The 15905-nt window shown below is 41.4% G+C and overlaps 1 protein-coding gene across 1 annotated transcript in view; it reads right to left on the bottom strand.

The window, feature by feature from the left end:
- Positions 1-234: 234 nt before the first annotated feature.
- Positions 235-15905, bottom strand: part of rack1 (receptor for activated C kinase 1) — a 30181-nt gene continuing 14510 nt past the window's right edge. The window contains exons 3-8 of the mRNA XM_034181275.1: positions 13590-13737; positions 9676-9771; positions 8388-8498; positions 3084-3224; positions 2757-2867; positions 235-345 (exon numbers count right to left, since the gene is read on the bottom strand). Of these exons, the coding sequence (XP_034037166.1) occupies positions 280-345; positions 2757-2867; positions 3084-3224; positions 8388-8498; positions 9676-9771; positions 13590-13737 (673 nt within the window). The 3' untranslated portion in view covers positions 235-279. The remainder of the gene's footprint in view (positions 346-2756; positions 2868-3083; positions 3225-8387; positions 8499-9675; positions 9772-13589; positions 13738-15905) is intronic.

The raw sequence follows: 15905 nt of genomic DNA, 5'->3' as shown, positions 1-15905 counted from the left end.
TGCTTTACCATCTTGCGGTTTTAGCCATTATATATATATATATATATATATATATATATATATATATATGCGCATATGACAGAACCGTCACTCTATAATACATTGCTCCTAGTGATGTTCAATGCATGTCACATGGAATCAACAATCCTTGAGTGTAATTTATTTTGTTTGTAGTAGAGCAAAGTGCAAAAACATATTTCAACAGCATTATATTAAACCACAACAAAATGCATGTTCTTTTCAAACTCTTTAATTCAAACTTGAATGAGAAAAATGTTCTTAACGAGTTCCAATGGTGACCTGCCACACTCTGATCAGGTTGTCAGTGTAGCCAGCAAAAAGGGTCTGTAGACAAGAGGGAGGGGAAGGGGGGGGGGGGGGGGGGGGGAGTAGAGAACCAAAATCATCAACACTGAGCAAGCAATTCACATTCCCACAGTTTCAGTATTACAACCCCTGGCAATAATTATGGAATCACCGGCCTCGGAGGATGTTCATTCAGTTGTTTAATTTTGTAGAAAAAAAAAACAGATCACAGACATGACACAAAACTAAAGTCATTTCAAATGGCAACTTTCTGGCTTTAAGAAACACTATAAGAAATCAAGAAAAAAAAATTGTGGCAGTCAGTAATGGTTACTTTTTTAGACCTAGCAGAGGGAAAAACATATGGACTCACTCAATTCTGAGGAATAAATTATGGAATCACCCCATAAATTTTCATCCCCAAAACTAACACCTGCATCAAATCAGATCTGCTCATTAGTCTGCATCAAAAAAGGAGAGCTGTTGCACCAAGTGGACTGACATGAATCATGGCTCCAACACGAGAGATGTCAATTGAAATAAAGGAGAGAAACTCTTAAGAGGGTAAATCATTACGCAATGTTGCAAAAGATGTTGGTTGTTCACAGTCAGCTGTCTCTAAACTCTGGACCAAATACAAACATGGGAAGGTTGTTAAAGGCAAACATACTGGTAGACCAAGGAAGACATCAAAGCGTCAAGACAGAAAACTTAAAGCAATATGTCTCAAAAATCGAAAATGCACAACAAATGAGGAACGAATGGGAGGAAACTGGAGTCAACATCTGTGACTGAACTGTAAGAAACCACCTAAAAGAAATGGGGTTTACATACAGAAAAGCTAAAGGAAAGCCATCATTAACACCTAAACAGAAAAAAACAAGGTTACAATGGGCTAAGGAAAAGCAATCGTGGACTGTGGATGACTGGATGAAAGTCATATTCAGTGATGAATCTCGAATGTGCATTGGGCAAGGTGATGATGCTGGAACTTTTGTTTGGTGCTGCTCCAATGAGATTTATAAAGATGACTGCCTGAAGAGAACATGTAAATTTCCACAGTCATTGATGATATGGGGCTGCATGTCAGGTAAAGGCACTGGGGAGATGGCTGTCATTACATCATCAATAAATGCACAAGTTTATGTTGATATTTTGGACACTTTTCTTATCCCATCAATTGAAAGAATGTTTGGTGATGATGAAATCATTTTTCAAGATGATAATGCATCTTGCCATAGAGCAAAAACTGTGAAAACATTCCTTGCAAAAAGACACATAGGGTCAATGTCATGACCTGCAAATAGTCCGGATCTTAATCCAATTGAAAATCTTTGGTGGAAGTTGAAGAAAATGGTCCATGACAAGGCTCCAACCTGTAAAGCTGATCTGGCAACAGCAATCAGAGAAAGTTGGAGCCAGACTGATGAAGAGTACTGTTTGTCACTCATTAAGTCCATGCCTCAGAGACTGCAAGCTGTTATAAAAGCCAGAGGTGGTGCAACAAAATACTAGTGATGTGTTGGAGCGTTTTTGTTTTTCATGATTCCATAATTTTTTCCTCAGAATTGAGTGATTCCATATTTTTTTCCCTCTGCTTGGTCTAAAAAAGATTTCTTATAGTGTTTCTTAAAGCCAGAAAGTTGCCATTTGAAATGACTTTGATTTTGTGTCATGTCTGTGATCTGCTTTTTTTTTCCCTACAAAATTAAACAACTGAGTGAACTTCCTCCGAGGCCGGTGATTCCATAATTTTTGCCAGGGGTTGTATTACAAGGAGCTTTCTCACTGCAGGAACTAGATCCTGAACACCAAACACTATATTGTTTTTGTTTCATTAAGCTAGAAAGAGGTAAGATTGTCCTACTTTCATTTTACATAAGAGGGCTTGACCAGTCTCTCCTGTTTCCTGATAAGCTTCACCCCACAATTATAGCATGGACCCCGAAGGTTAATCTAAAATCCCTGCAAATTCTACTGGAACAAATCAATTGAACTTTGGTTGTCAAACAGTCAAGGCTGGAGGAAAGGTTTATAGTGACAGTGTTGGGTTTTCCCGTCCTTTATAATCCATCATTACACATTGTACACAGTAACCAGAAGCTGGCCACAGCCATGAACATCTGTCATGCGACAAACACCAGCTGCTTGTCTCCTTCATTTGTAGCCAGTCTGACTGTAGGGTAAAACAGTTACACAAGTCATTTAATATGTCAAAATATCACCACTGGTTCCTACAGGTTAAACATTGCTTTCAGGTTAATAGTCAGTGCAATGAAAAGAATATTCAAATAAACATTTCTAGTCCCCCTCATATTTGCAGGATTGTCACCAGTATACATCAGAGTTACAAGTGAATAGAGGTAATCACTGGGGGTTAATCATAAAAAAAATATATAGCAGATACCCAGAAAACTAAGCAAGGCCATGTGTGACTGAGTGTGTCGTACCTGTCCATCAGCAGACCATGTCAGTGAAGTACACTGTGGGGGTTCAGCCTTGCTGTTTGTGCTGATGACTTCCTGTCTCAGCTCATCCACAATGATTTTGCCCTCCAAATCCTACATGAAACCGCAGCAGAGTCTAAATAATCTTAGGCAATGCACGCACACACATGCAAAAAGCTTTGGTCAGGGCTCAGAAACAGCCTCTTTATCATCAAAAAATACAGATGGCATAAAATTTCCATCACCGCCCTTCATTATTACATTCTTACAGGCTCTTTACACTGCAAAATAATGCTAAAAAGGTCACTTCCAAATTATAGAACAACATACCCAGATCTTGATACTAGGGCCAGTTGCTGCACACAACCAGTAGCGGTTGGGGCTGAAGCAAAGAGCATTGATGATGTCACCACTGTCCAGAGTGTAAAGGTGTTTCCCCTCATTCAGGTCCCATAGCATGGCCTGGCCATCCTAAAAATCCGAGAGTAAAGTGTTGATGCCATATACACACTGTAGTACCACAATTAGGGCTGCAGCTACCGATTATTTTAGTAATTGAGTATTCTATCGGTTAATCGAGTAATTGGATAAAAAGTACTTTTGCGTTTTTAAACAGCAGCAGTCCAGGGCTCTCCCTAAGCAATGGCACAATGTTGCTGCATCATCATGAGTGATGGGATGTGGCTGTTTTTTGTTTTCCCCAACTTGTAAAATTCAACCATTTTTAGTTTTTTTTTTTTTTAAGGTTTGTGGACTGGGTCCCTGGGTGATTTTTTATTTTTAATCCCCCTTTCTCTGCAATTCAGCCAATGCATTTCAGTTGGAAGCTGAACATGCAAGCCTTGCAGTCAGTTTTTTCTTATTTTATTTGAGTTAGTGTTTGTGAAGTGCTGTGTGTTGCCCAAAAACGCAAAAATTAAAAAGCGAAACATTCAGTGGGAGTCTGAGCAAAACACAGAAGGAAGAGTGGGCTTCTTCCAGAGACCGACAGTGTGGCCGGGTCGGAGCGCTGAGCTGCTCACACCGGGCTGAGAGATGCAGTCACCGGCTGCTGCGTGACTAGTCACTCCCCACGTAGAGCAGGCAGCGGACGAAACCGCTTTTTTTTTTTTTTTTTTTTTTTTTTTTTTTTAAATCAGACAAACATACTGCATCGCTTTAAACGCACAGTAAGCTATTTCAGATGATCAGCGTGGACCGTTTTTCTTGTGCCAATTTGATTAGCGTTTACATGACCTATACATACTCTAGTCTTCGTTTGTTTTTCTGGGGACGTTACACTGCCACATACAGGCCTGGCATATGTATTACAATGTTAAAGCTTCGATGCACAGAATTTGCCTCGAACATTCTTTGTAATCGAATTATTTGAGTTACTCGACTAATCATTTCAGCCCTAATCACAATGATTACAACAGTTAATTTAGATGTCTCCCACAGGACACGGTTCAAAGCAGGAGCAGAGACAAAGCGTTGCATATGATTTATTGCTTTTAACAGGTTTTAATTCCCACAGCACTAAGTAGGGAAAAGTAGGTACAAGTAATGGACAAATGATAAGAGTTCATTTGTACAATCATTACCCATCCATTGCCGTCGGCACTCGCTTCTTTTAGTGTCGTTTTTATTGTTTTTACACTGTTGCATGGAATGTGTCACCGCTCCTGGTGTATGATCGCCAGACTCTTATCAGCGTTCGGGCTTCGCTGGAGAATTTCGCTGTTTCTGGCTCGGGCGGACGGCCAGGGACGCGGCTGCCCCCGCCGCCTGTCTTAGCGTCCGTACCAGACTTTCTATGCCGGCCGCTTGGCGTGTTGCCTCGGCGTCTGCGTCGCAGAGGACGTGGGAAGAGAGGAGGAGTCCGTGTTCGGCTCAGAGTGTGCCTGGCTGTTTCCTGCAAACATGCTCCACGAGAATTCATAGTCGGCTTCTTCATGACGGCTACGACGCGCGGCGTTCTCTGACTTTTTGCTATCGGTGGCTCCGGCCGGTTGTCCGGGGTGCCGGGTCTCCACTTCCGTGTCGACGTCCTGTGAGGAGCTGCAGTCGTGGCTGCGTGCAGGAGAACCTGCGCCCGCTCGGTCGTGTCTCCCAGCAGACTGACGTGCGCTCAGTCCGTGTGGCACTCATCAACACAAGGTCACTCACAAGTAAGACTTTCATTTTGAATGACTTTTTCTCCAGTCGTGATCTGGACTTTCTCCTGTTAACGGAGACCTGGTTGAAACCAGGTGAAAATAGCGCCTTTTCTGAGCTCCTCCACCCCGGCTGCTCGTTTTTCAGCTCCCCGCGAGCATCAGGTCGAGGCGGTGGTGTGGCCACGGTTTTTAAAGACAGTTTTAAATGCCGATTTTTATCTTCTAATGTCTACTCCACTTTTGAACTTCAGTTGTTTGTGATGGAGTTCGACTGTCCTGTGCTCTGTGCTGTTGTTTATCGTCCACCAAAATTTAATAAGGATTTTATTCAGGAGTTTTCTGAGTTTCTGGCAGATTTTATCCCAAATTATGACAAATTTTTGGTCTGTGGTGATTTTAATATTGATATCTGTTGTCCTTCTAATCAGCTGGCTGATGATTTTAAAAGCCTCCTGAACTCTTTTGGTCTAACACAAGTTGTGGATGGACCAACATAATCTTGGACACACCTTGGACCTGGTTATTTCTTTTGGGCTCTCAGTTTCACTTAAGGACATATCAGACATTGCTATTTCAGATCACTTTCCTGTTATTTTTTAATTTATTGCTCCTCCATCTGCTAGTAAGCCACTTGTTCCTGTCTCTCGCCGCCGTTTGGTCACCTCCTCGAGAGCGGGGGACTTTGCTGCTGCCTTCATGGACTCTCAGTTTTATGCCATGAATGGACTGGTTTCTCCATTACTCCCAGATAACATCCTCTCTTCTTTCCACTGTACATGCACAGTCATTTTGGACTCTACTGCACCGATGCGCTGCAAATCCAGGAAATCAAAATCCGACCCCTGGTTAAATGCCACGACCCGTGCCCTCAGGTAACGCTGCAGACGGGCGGAGAGAAAATGGAAAAAGGACAAACTGCAGGTGTCTCTGGGTTTTCTGAGGGACAGTCTAACTGACTATCAGAAGGCTGTGAAGGAGGCAAAAGCACAATATCTGTCTCATATTATTTCGAGCAGTTGTCATCGTCCCAGTGTGTTATTTCAGACTATAAACTCAGTTGTAAATCCACACACCTCTGTTTTGTTGGACGCTACAACCACAACCTGTGAGGAGTTTCTTCAGTTTTTTATTGATAAGGTTTCATCAGTCAGACAGAACGCTGATCAGAACTGTAATGTTGAGTTGTCTGCTCCTCGTGCACATTCTGCTGTGCTCGAACAGTTTGAGCCCATTTCTTTTGCATCTCTCGCTGATGATGTAAAACACATAAAATCTACAAGTTGTCCTTTTGATGTTCCAGCTAAGGTGCTGAAGGAGGCTTTTAATACTGTTTGGGCGGGTCTCCTAACTTTTATCAATGCTTGCCTTAGATCAGGGTCTGTTCCAGCTGCTTTTAAACATGCTGTAGTTCGACCTCTTCTTAAAAAACCTCACCTGGACTCATCAGTTTTATCCAATTTTAGACCTGTCTCTCATCTGCCATTTCTATCTAAGGTTTTAGAAAAGGTTGTCTTTTTACAGTTACAATCATTTTTAGAAGACAATCTCATCCTTGAAAAATTCCAGTCTGGGTTTAGATCGCGACACAGCACTGAGTCAGCACTTTTAAAAGTTCATAATGATATTACTCTGTCGGTGGATGCAGGGAATCCTGCTGTGCTGGTTCTGTTGGACCTCACAGCAGCCTTTGATACTGTGGATCACACAGTACTTGTTTCCCGGTTGGAACATTTTATTGGCATTCATGGTATTGCACTTGAGTGGTTTAGATCATATTTGGCTGAAAATAGCTTTTCTGTCATGATTGGGGACCTTTCCTCATCAACTGCTCCTCTGTGCTGTGGAGTGCCGCAAGGATCTGTCCTTGGGCCGATTCTATTTTCTTTGTACATTCTGCCATTGGGGTCAATTATAACCCAGCACAATTTGTCCTTTCATTGTTATGCAGATGATCTGCAAATCTATCTGCCTGTGAGGACTAATGGGAGTGATGCTTTGTCATCATTACTTAATTGTATTCGTGATGTAAAGCAGTGGCTGTCCCGAAACTTCCTTTACCTGAATGATGGTAAAACTGAGATCATGGTGTTTGAGCGCACTGGCATACCAAATGTGGTAACACCAAATTTTGGTGCTTTGGCTAACTATGTAAAACCAGCTGTCAAGAATTTGGGAGTGATATTTGACAGCTGTTTGAGGTTCGATCAACAGATAAATTCTGTTGTCAAAGCTAGTTTTTTCCAACTTCGCCTCTTGGCAAAAATAAAGCACTTTCTCAGTAGACGTGATCTTGAGACGGCCATTCATGCTTTCATCAGCTCCAGACTTGATTATTGTAATGCACTTTATGCGGGCATTAATCAGTCGTCTCTTGCGCATCTCCAGTTGGTGCAGAATGCTGCTGCTCGTCTTTTGACAAACACTTCTAGACGTGAGCATATTGCGCCCATCCTATACTCACTCCACTGGCTTCCAGTTCGTTTTAGAATTGATTTTAAAATTTTAATGTTTGTTTTTAAAGCTATTTATGGCCTTGCACCTCCCTACTTGTCTGAAATTTTAACTTTGCGCACCTACAGTAGGACGTTAAGGGCGTCTGGCCAGCTTTACTTAGATGTTCCAAGGTCGAGATATAAACGCTGGGGTGATCATGCTTTCGCGGTAGCTGGCCCCAGACTGTGGAATGAGCTACCTCTTGAGTTACGTACTATTCCTGACCTAGCACTTTTTAAATCTAAGTTAAAGACTTATTTATTTAAACTGGCTTTTAACACTTAGTGGGGAGGTGACATGTTCTGTTATTTTTATGTTCTTTTTTATGTGTCGTTTTAAAATTTTATTTTATATGTGTTTTATTTTGTAAATTTGTGTTTTTAATGTTAAGCACTTTGGACACCAGTCGGTGCTGTAAAGCGCTTTATAAATAAATGTTGATTGATTGATTGATCCAGGCTGTGATACCAAACCCCGTGCTTATCAGAGCTCTCCATTTTTCCAATCATTCCATTTGTCTGAACAAAAATCTATAGTCTCCATCTGCAGCCTGTTCTGCCCCTTTCATCATAAATGATCCAACTAATTCATCATCTTCATTTTTTCAGACACCAGTGTACAGAAAGTAGATGTTTCATTTTATAGTTTGAACACCTACAAAATTAAATTTTGATTAATGCGTTTAATTTCAGTACTGGGGGGGGGGGGGGGGGGGGGGGTGTCACATCACCATCTGAAAGCAATTTTAATAATTCATCATTAAGGGCAACTATTAAATGTTTGATCCACTGACCCTGATCCTAAACAAAGGGCCAATTTACATGTCCCAGGCACTTGTGCTGGCATCCCTTTTGAAGCCAGCTTACATGCAAACTGGCTCTTCTACTTCAGTGTTTTCATCACTGCTGAAACTTGGAAGATGTACCAAAATCTTGTGGTTCAGAATTGGTACATTAAAGGTATTTTTTTTTGTAGTGGCCTACAAGAGAAAATCCTTTCATACCTTTCCACCAGATGCACACAGGGACCCATCAGGAGAGACTGTCACTGTGTTCAGGAAGCCAGTGTGACCAATGTGGTTTGTCTTCAGCTTGCAATTGGCCAGATTCCACACCTAAGAAGAAGAAAAAACAAAACCCAGCAAGCCTGCATTACACCAATGGCAGGTCAATGCCATTCAACAAACATACATGGACTGCGCCCTCATCAACACAAAAATAATTCACATCAGTGACAACGCTCAGGTAATACATGCCAGTATTTAAAATCATTGGGCAAGCAGCACTTCAGATGAGCAGGTAAAAGGTTTCATTCACTGAATGCAAATGATATCAAAAGAACGTTTCTAGTATGGGTGTAACGACATATACATTTCTAACAAAATAAATACATAAATTACCAGGCACACAATGGCTGCACATGCAGAACTCTTTGCAATTCCACATTTTCCCTAAGCAACTTTACCAGAGCTCCCCACCAATATTTGGGAACACCATAGTTCCTCAATTGATAATTATGAGAATGGACACAGACAGGTTGATGGGATGAATGATATATATCAGCACTGTTCATCTGCACTCAGGTATGGAGCTGGATTATCAGTCTTGCTTTGCCTCACCCACACAAGAACTTCAATGGTCCAAAGAAAAGTTGAGTGCAGACCAGAGGTGCCCCTCTAACTCATTTAATGGCCTCAAAATGGCGGCACATGTGTACTGCAAATCGCAACTGCAGACCTTGATTTATAAGTCCTCAGCTACAGATTAGCTAATTCCAGACTTGAAAAACATAAAAATAAATAAATACATTTAAGAACTGCTGTCTTCCTTATTCTAGAGCAAAAAGTAAATTTATTAGTTATAAAGAATTTCATTATCCTGTGGCATTTTGAAGTGATATTAAAAAGTTAACGATAACCAGCAGGGGGGAAAGAGTCTTTGCACTTTTCTGCACCGAGCACAAAGTATATTTTAATTGTCGTCAATGGACTTTAAAATCACTTTCTCCCTTTGCTCCCTCTGACTGGTTGCTTGGAAAGGGATTGTATTGATGAGACAGCCTTTTGACATGCTCAACTTAATGCAGTCTGAGCACACATGCGCAAGTACACAAAATCTGAGGCAGTGCGCTCTCGCAAGGCCAAAAAGATTAAAGATGCTGACTGGTGATATATTTGGGTATGTATTCACCATCCATAAAATGTAATTTTGACATCACTGGTCATGACATCAAGCACTGGATTATGTACCGTTACACCCCTAATCTGTCGGTAAGAAGAAACTCCAACATACTTTGACAATTTTGTCCCAGCCACAGGAGACAATAATGGGGTTGCTGCTGTTTGGGGAGAAGCGTACACAGGAAACCCACTCGTTGTGTCCGTCTTCCTGCAACACAGGTACAAAACATCTCAGTGAGCAATTCTCATGTTAGTGGTCATTATGAATACTTTCTATGTGAGGGTTAATTCTCTTCTGTGTTGTCCAGTAAATCCAAAAGATGCCTACAGTCAAGGCCTCTAGTTTAAATAAATTAAACTCTTAATCACCAGCATTATACCATTGTATTCACTAATTGTTCAGTGGGCCTGCAATTCTCAGAAAAAGCACATTTGAACTGGATCTGCTCCATGTAAATATCCGCACCACAACAGAAGCATTTCAACATCAAAACAAAAGCAACCACACATTCAAAGTTTTCCAACATTTTGATAATTATAGCTGTAAGAGCGCATCTCAAAATATTAGAATATTTCATTTAACATTTGAGTAATTCAAAGCATCTAGAGCCACTTTTCACAGATGCATTTAGGACATGGGCTACAAATGTAGCATTTCAGGTGTTAAGCTACTCCTGAACCAGAGACGATATCAGAAGAGTGTAACCTGGGTCAAGGAGAAAAATAACGACTAGACTAATGCTCAGTGGCCCAAAGTCCTCTTTTTAAAGTAAATTTTGCATTTAACTTGGAATTCAAGGTTCCAGAGTCTGGAGAAGCACAGACTCAGTTGTTTGAAGTCCAATGTGAAGTTTACACAACAGGCTGGTGATTATTTGGGGTGCCATGTCATCTGTTGGTGTTGGTCCATTGTGTTTTTATCAAGTCCAAAGCAAATACAGCCATCTACAAGGAGATTTTAGACCACATCATGCTTCCATCTGCTGATCAGCTTCATGGAGATGCTGATTTTCTTTTCCAACAAAATTTGACACCTGCCCAGAGTGCCAAAACTACTAGTACCGTATTTTCTGTACCATAAGGTGCACCGGATTATAAGGCGTGGCCTCAATTAGCGGGTACTTAACCCTTACAAAAGGCGCACGCTAAAACATATAGTCTACAAAAAAAAAAAGTCACGGAAGCAAAACAGTGAGGTTATTTGAACTTTTTAACAACTTTGAACTACCGGTATTTAACAATATGGTACTCACATTGTTTTTATTATGGTTCTGTCACAAATCCATCGAAGTCCTCATCTTCTGTGTCTGAATTGAACAGCTGGGCAATTTCGCCATCAAACACGCCAGGTTCCCGCTAATCATCGCTATCATTTTTGCCTTCAGCCGAATGGTGACTGTAGAGACGCTTCTCCCGGCTGTTCTTTGTTCAATGACCCATTGCTCGAGTTGGTCTTCCAGCTGTGACCACCTCACTTTGTTTCCGTGGAAACTATTTGGTCTTTTTAACTTGGCGCAGTTCATTTTCTTGTTTCCTCTCGCATCTGCTCTATTCCCATGAACCGCGTAACTGATAGCCAGCCTGCAGTTTGAATTGTGCCTCGTAAGCATGTCTCTTCGCTGGCGCCATTTTCCGGGGTCCTTAAACAAATGTTTTGCAGGATACCTGTAGTGTACGGTAACTACTGGAGGAGTGGCGGAGATAAGTGTACGTACCACGGACTTTTCTCTGATTGGTTTACCGCTGGCAGCGTATGTACTCTACGCTACCAGCGTACGTACTTTACGTAATGTTCTCTGATTGGTTTATCGCTGTCCGGGTACGTACTCTACGCTGCCAGCGTACGTACTTTACGTATTACATCCCTGTGTCAGCGGGAAATGGCCCGATATTCCGACGGTCAAAGACAACGCCGGTCGTTTTTAGAGATTTTGGAATTCAGTGCGCACATAAGGCGCACGGCCGATTTTTGTGAAAATTTAATGCTTTTAGGTGCGCCTTATGGTGCGGAAAATACGGTAACTGCTTTAATGACTACGGTATTACTGTGCTTGACTGGTCAGCCAACTCACCTGACCTGAACACCAGAGAATGCACAGAGTATTGTCAAGAGGAACATGAGAAATACAGACAAGGTGAAGGCTGCTTCAAAGCAACATGGACTTCCACAACACCTCACCATGACATGCCGTACTAATGAAGTAATATGAGCAAAATGAACCCTGACCAAGTACTGAGTGCATAAATGTATATGCTTTTCAAATGTCTGACGTTCATGTTTTATAGATTTTTATTTTAAAACTGTAGTGTATAATGATCAAAATTAGAATAAAGCTGATTGAAATAGTTTAGAACAGAGGTCACCAACCCTGTTCCTGGAGAGCACCTGCTCTGCACGTTTGCCACATCTACCTACTCAAGTCACACTTGGGATGTTTTAAAAGTGTTGCTTCCAAGCTCTCAATTGCACAGAAGTAGAACAGGGAGAGCAATGCCTGGTTCACACAGCAATATTTTAAAATTGTCAGTAGGGTTTCAATACTTGAGAGACCCAGAACATGGCAATAAAAAAAAAAGAAAAAAAAAAAAAGAAAGAAAAACAACAGATGTAGGTTTTGGTCGTACAGTGTGTGGTGTGCAGTCACATGGTAAAGACAACACAACACACACAAACAGCTTTCATTCATGAACATACTCAGGTCAGACAGGAAAGCCCGCAAAAGCTCTCAAGATCAAACATGACTTAGGAGTAAACAATTTTGGATTCCCCTGTGCTTCTGTGCTCATTTGTGGTCGGGGCACACCCCAAATGCTGGGATATCAGGCCAAGACAACCCAACATGTTGAATATTCAGGATTTGAGGTCTGAGCGGTCCCAATGTCCTTAAGAGCAGACTAGAGCACTTAACACACCACACACACAGCAGGAATATCTAATAAGATTATCTTTAGAGCCATCACGATAGACAGGGCCGGCTTAAGATTGTCGGAAGGGGAGGACCGAGTCAGAAATCGGCATAATTATGTTGCTGTGTGATCCAGGCATTAGAAAACACTAGTGGAGGACCCATAAGAAGTATGTATTCCTATAGAAAAGTGGCGAGCTTTGTTGGCTATGTTAAAGCTGGCGTGTGAGAATGTTCTGCCTTGTGATAAAGCAAGAAGCAGTGATCAAAGTGGGCCATGGGGGGATGTGGGAATGTGTGTGTCTGCGGCTCGCATAACTGTCAGACTGTTTGTGTATTCTTTCTTTAATTTTTTTATGCTGTCTTCCCCCCATGAACAAGTTAAGACATAGGTATCTGTTTAAGGCAGAGTGTGACTCATCGACATCCTTTGTTGAAGCTGGAGTGTGAGAATGTTCCACCTTGTGCCAATAATGACTTCAAAATAAAGGTTCTGAAAATTAATCCCCAAAAATTTCATAATAAAGGATGCACATCATCATGCCACGCGCAAACCATATCTGAAAGCTGAGGTCAATCTGACAAACACACACACACACACACACACACACACACACACACACACACACACACACACACACACACACACACACACACACACACACACACACACACACACACACACACACACACACACACACACACACACACACACACACACACACACACACACCTTGTTTTATAGATGGATGCAGGGCAGGTGCCCTCCAGGAACAGGGTTGGTGACCTCCGGTCTAGAATATGTAAAAGATGCACTTTCTAAAGTGACTGCCCAAAAATATTTAACATTTTCATGATATGCATTTTTTTTTTTTAAGATGCTTCTATGCCTTGATTAAGTTCTGAAAGGCATCAACACAAACAGCTGTGGTCACAGAGATGTTTTTTTTTTTTTTTTATAGTCAGGATAAATTTTCAGTTCGGAACAAAGCTGAATGTCTTCATGTGCCTGGTCACCATACTCACCAGACTGCCTTGTGTGAAATACTGAACCAAGGTAGTACAAGAGACTGACATCTACACACATCATCATCATCAGCTGCATCAATCATTTGATTACCTGGATGGTGTACTTGCAGATGCCAAGTGTGTTCCACAACTTAATGGTTCTGTCCCGGGAGCCAGACACAATCTGACGGTTGTCAGCAGAAAAAGCCACACTCAGAACATCCTTTGTGTGACCAACGAACTGCCGGGTACACTGACCACTGGGAGAAGATCACAACAAACATCTTACAGGAACTCTGCTACAGCCCACCAATAAACATTCAAGTAAATAAAGTTATGTGGCCAAAATATATCTTGCTGTGAAATTCATTGTACCAACGGACCATCTAAGAAGAGCTGCAACAATTACATTGATTACTAAATGATTAATTGACAACTATTTTGTTAATTGATTAATTCATTTTTTTTTTAATATCCACATTCTTTGATTTCAGCTGCTTAAATGTGAATATTTCCAGTTTATTTTACTAGCTGATTTATCTGGCAGTAAAGTGAGTATCTTTGGGTTGCGGCCAAAACAAGACATATGAAGGAATCATCTTGGATTCTAGACATCGATCAATTTTAGTATTTATTTAGCCTTAATTTACTCAGCACAATAATGTATTAAACAAAAAGCTCTGGCGCTGATCTCCCTTTCTTCAGATGATATCAGGGATTAAAGCAGCGGCCTCAACTTTACCTAAATTCTGGGTCTTTTAGTGAAGTTTAGGGCTAGTGGCCGGCAATCACCTTAGTATTTTTGTTTTTCTTGTTTAATGCTGGCAAATTATACAGTATTTTTTGTCTTTCTGATGCCTGATTCTGTTTTTTCTCTCTGTTTAAGGTGCAGCTCCATCCAGAGATGGAGTTGTATTTGTGTTGGGAGACCCTCCCGTCCTGTGCGCCAATAGCATTTCTTGTATATTCGTCCGTGAATCGTTCTGTAATTTATGTTTGTAGCATGGCCCAAGCAGAGGGTCACGCCTTTGAGTCTGGTCTGCTTGAGGTTTCTTCCTCAGAGGGAGTTTTTCTTTACCACTGTTGCTCTGGGGGATGGTAAGGTTAGACCTTACCTGCGTGAAGCGCTTTGAGGCAACTCTGTTGTATATAAATGAAAATAAATTGAAATTGAAAAAATTGAAGTTGAAAGCAGAAAAAAAAAAAAAAAAAAAAAATTGACAGCAAAATCTTTCCGCAACCAAATCAAACTATTCACGTCTACCTTTTTATGCAAACCCTTTTGTGATCACACCCTAGGACTTTCACCAACTATTGTAGCATCACATTATAGAAAGACTTTAACCTACACAATATTTAAAAGGAACCCCGACTATAACATCAAATTTGTCAAAAAATTGAAACACTGACGTCTGCTATTATAATATATAGTTAGAAGTGCATAAACAAGTCTTGAATGATATAGAGTTTATTTATCACATATTTAAATACAACGCGGCCGCCATGTTTTTGCCTGCGCAATGCATTCTGGGGGCGATGACGTGGAAAGGTTTCTGAAATCTTTCATGCAAGCGAAAACAGTGTTAAAGCTAGTTGTTCTACCAAGATAAAACGCACATTGCGCGGCTTTTGGATGCAATTTTCAGTCTAAGGGCAACAAAGAAAGCGAGGAAAGCCTTCATTGCTTTCCAAAAGAAAGAAAGTTAAGGAAAAAGTGGAAGGATGCTTGTGGAAGAGTGCAGTTGCCGAAAGACCCGCGGCTGTGATCACGTCACTTCAACGCAGATGCATTTGAGGCTTTACATCGACCTCAGCTAATGAGGGAGCTTGTTGGCATTTCTGGATACAGACGACGTCTTAAACCCAGGGCTGTGAAATGAAAATTGTGAAATCCGAGGAAAATTTGCAGGGAGTCTGGGGGGGGGGGGGGGGGGGGGGGGGGGGGTGTTTCAGCACCCCAGGAGCCGGGGTCTAGGGCCCTGTGGGGCCCCAGAATTAAATGATACTTTTTCAGCATCTCCTGGAAGAACAAATCTCAAAATTAGTGGATATTTAAATGATTCTATACTCAACAAAAATATAAACGCAACACTTTTGGTTTTGCTCCCATTTTGCATGAGATTAACTCAAAGATCTAAAACTTTTTCCACATACACAATATCACCATTTCCCTCAAATATTGTTCACAAACCAGTCTAAGTCTGTGATAGTGAGCACTTCTCCTTTGCTGAGATAATCCATCCCACCTCACAGGTGTGCCATATCAAGATGCTGATTAGACACCATGATTAGTGCACAGGTGTGCCTTAGACTGCCCACAATAAAAGGCCACTCTGAAAGGTGCAGTTTTGTTTTACTGGGGGGGGGAAACCAGTCAGTATCTGGTGTGACCACCATTTGCCTCATGCAGTGCAACACATCTCCTTCG

The sequence above is a fragment of the Thalassophryne amazonica genome, chromosome 11, assembly GCF_902500255.1.
Source record: "Thalassophryne amazonica chromosome 11, fThaAma1.1, whole genome shotgun sequence".
Classification (NCBI taxonomy): Eukaryota; Metazoa; Chordata; class Actinopteri; order Batrachoidiformes; family Batrachoididae; genus Thalassophryne; species Thalassophryne amazonica.
Note: the sequence above shows the minus strand (reverse complement) of the source record. Positions and strands in the feature narration are given on the sequence as shown.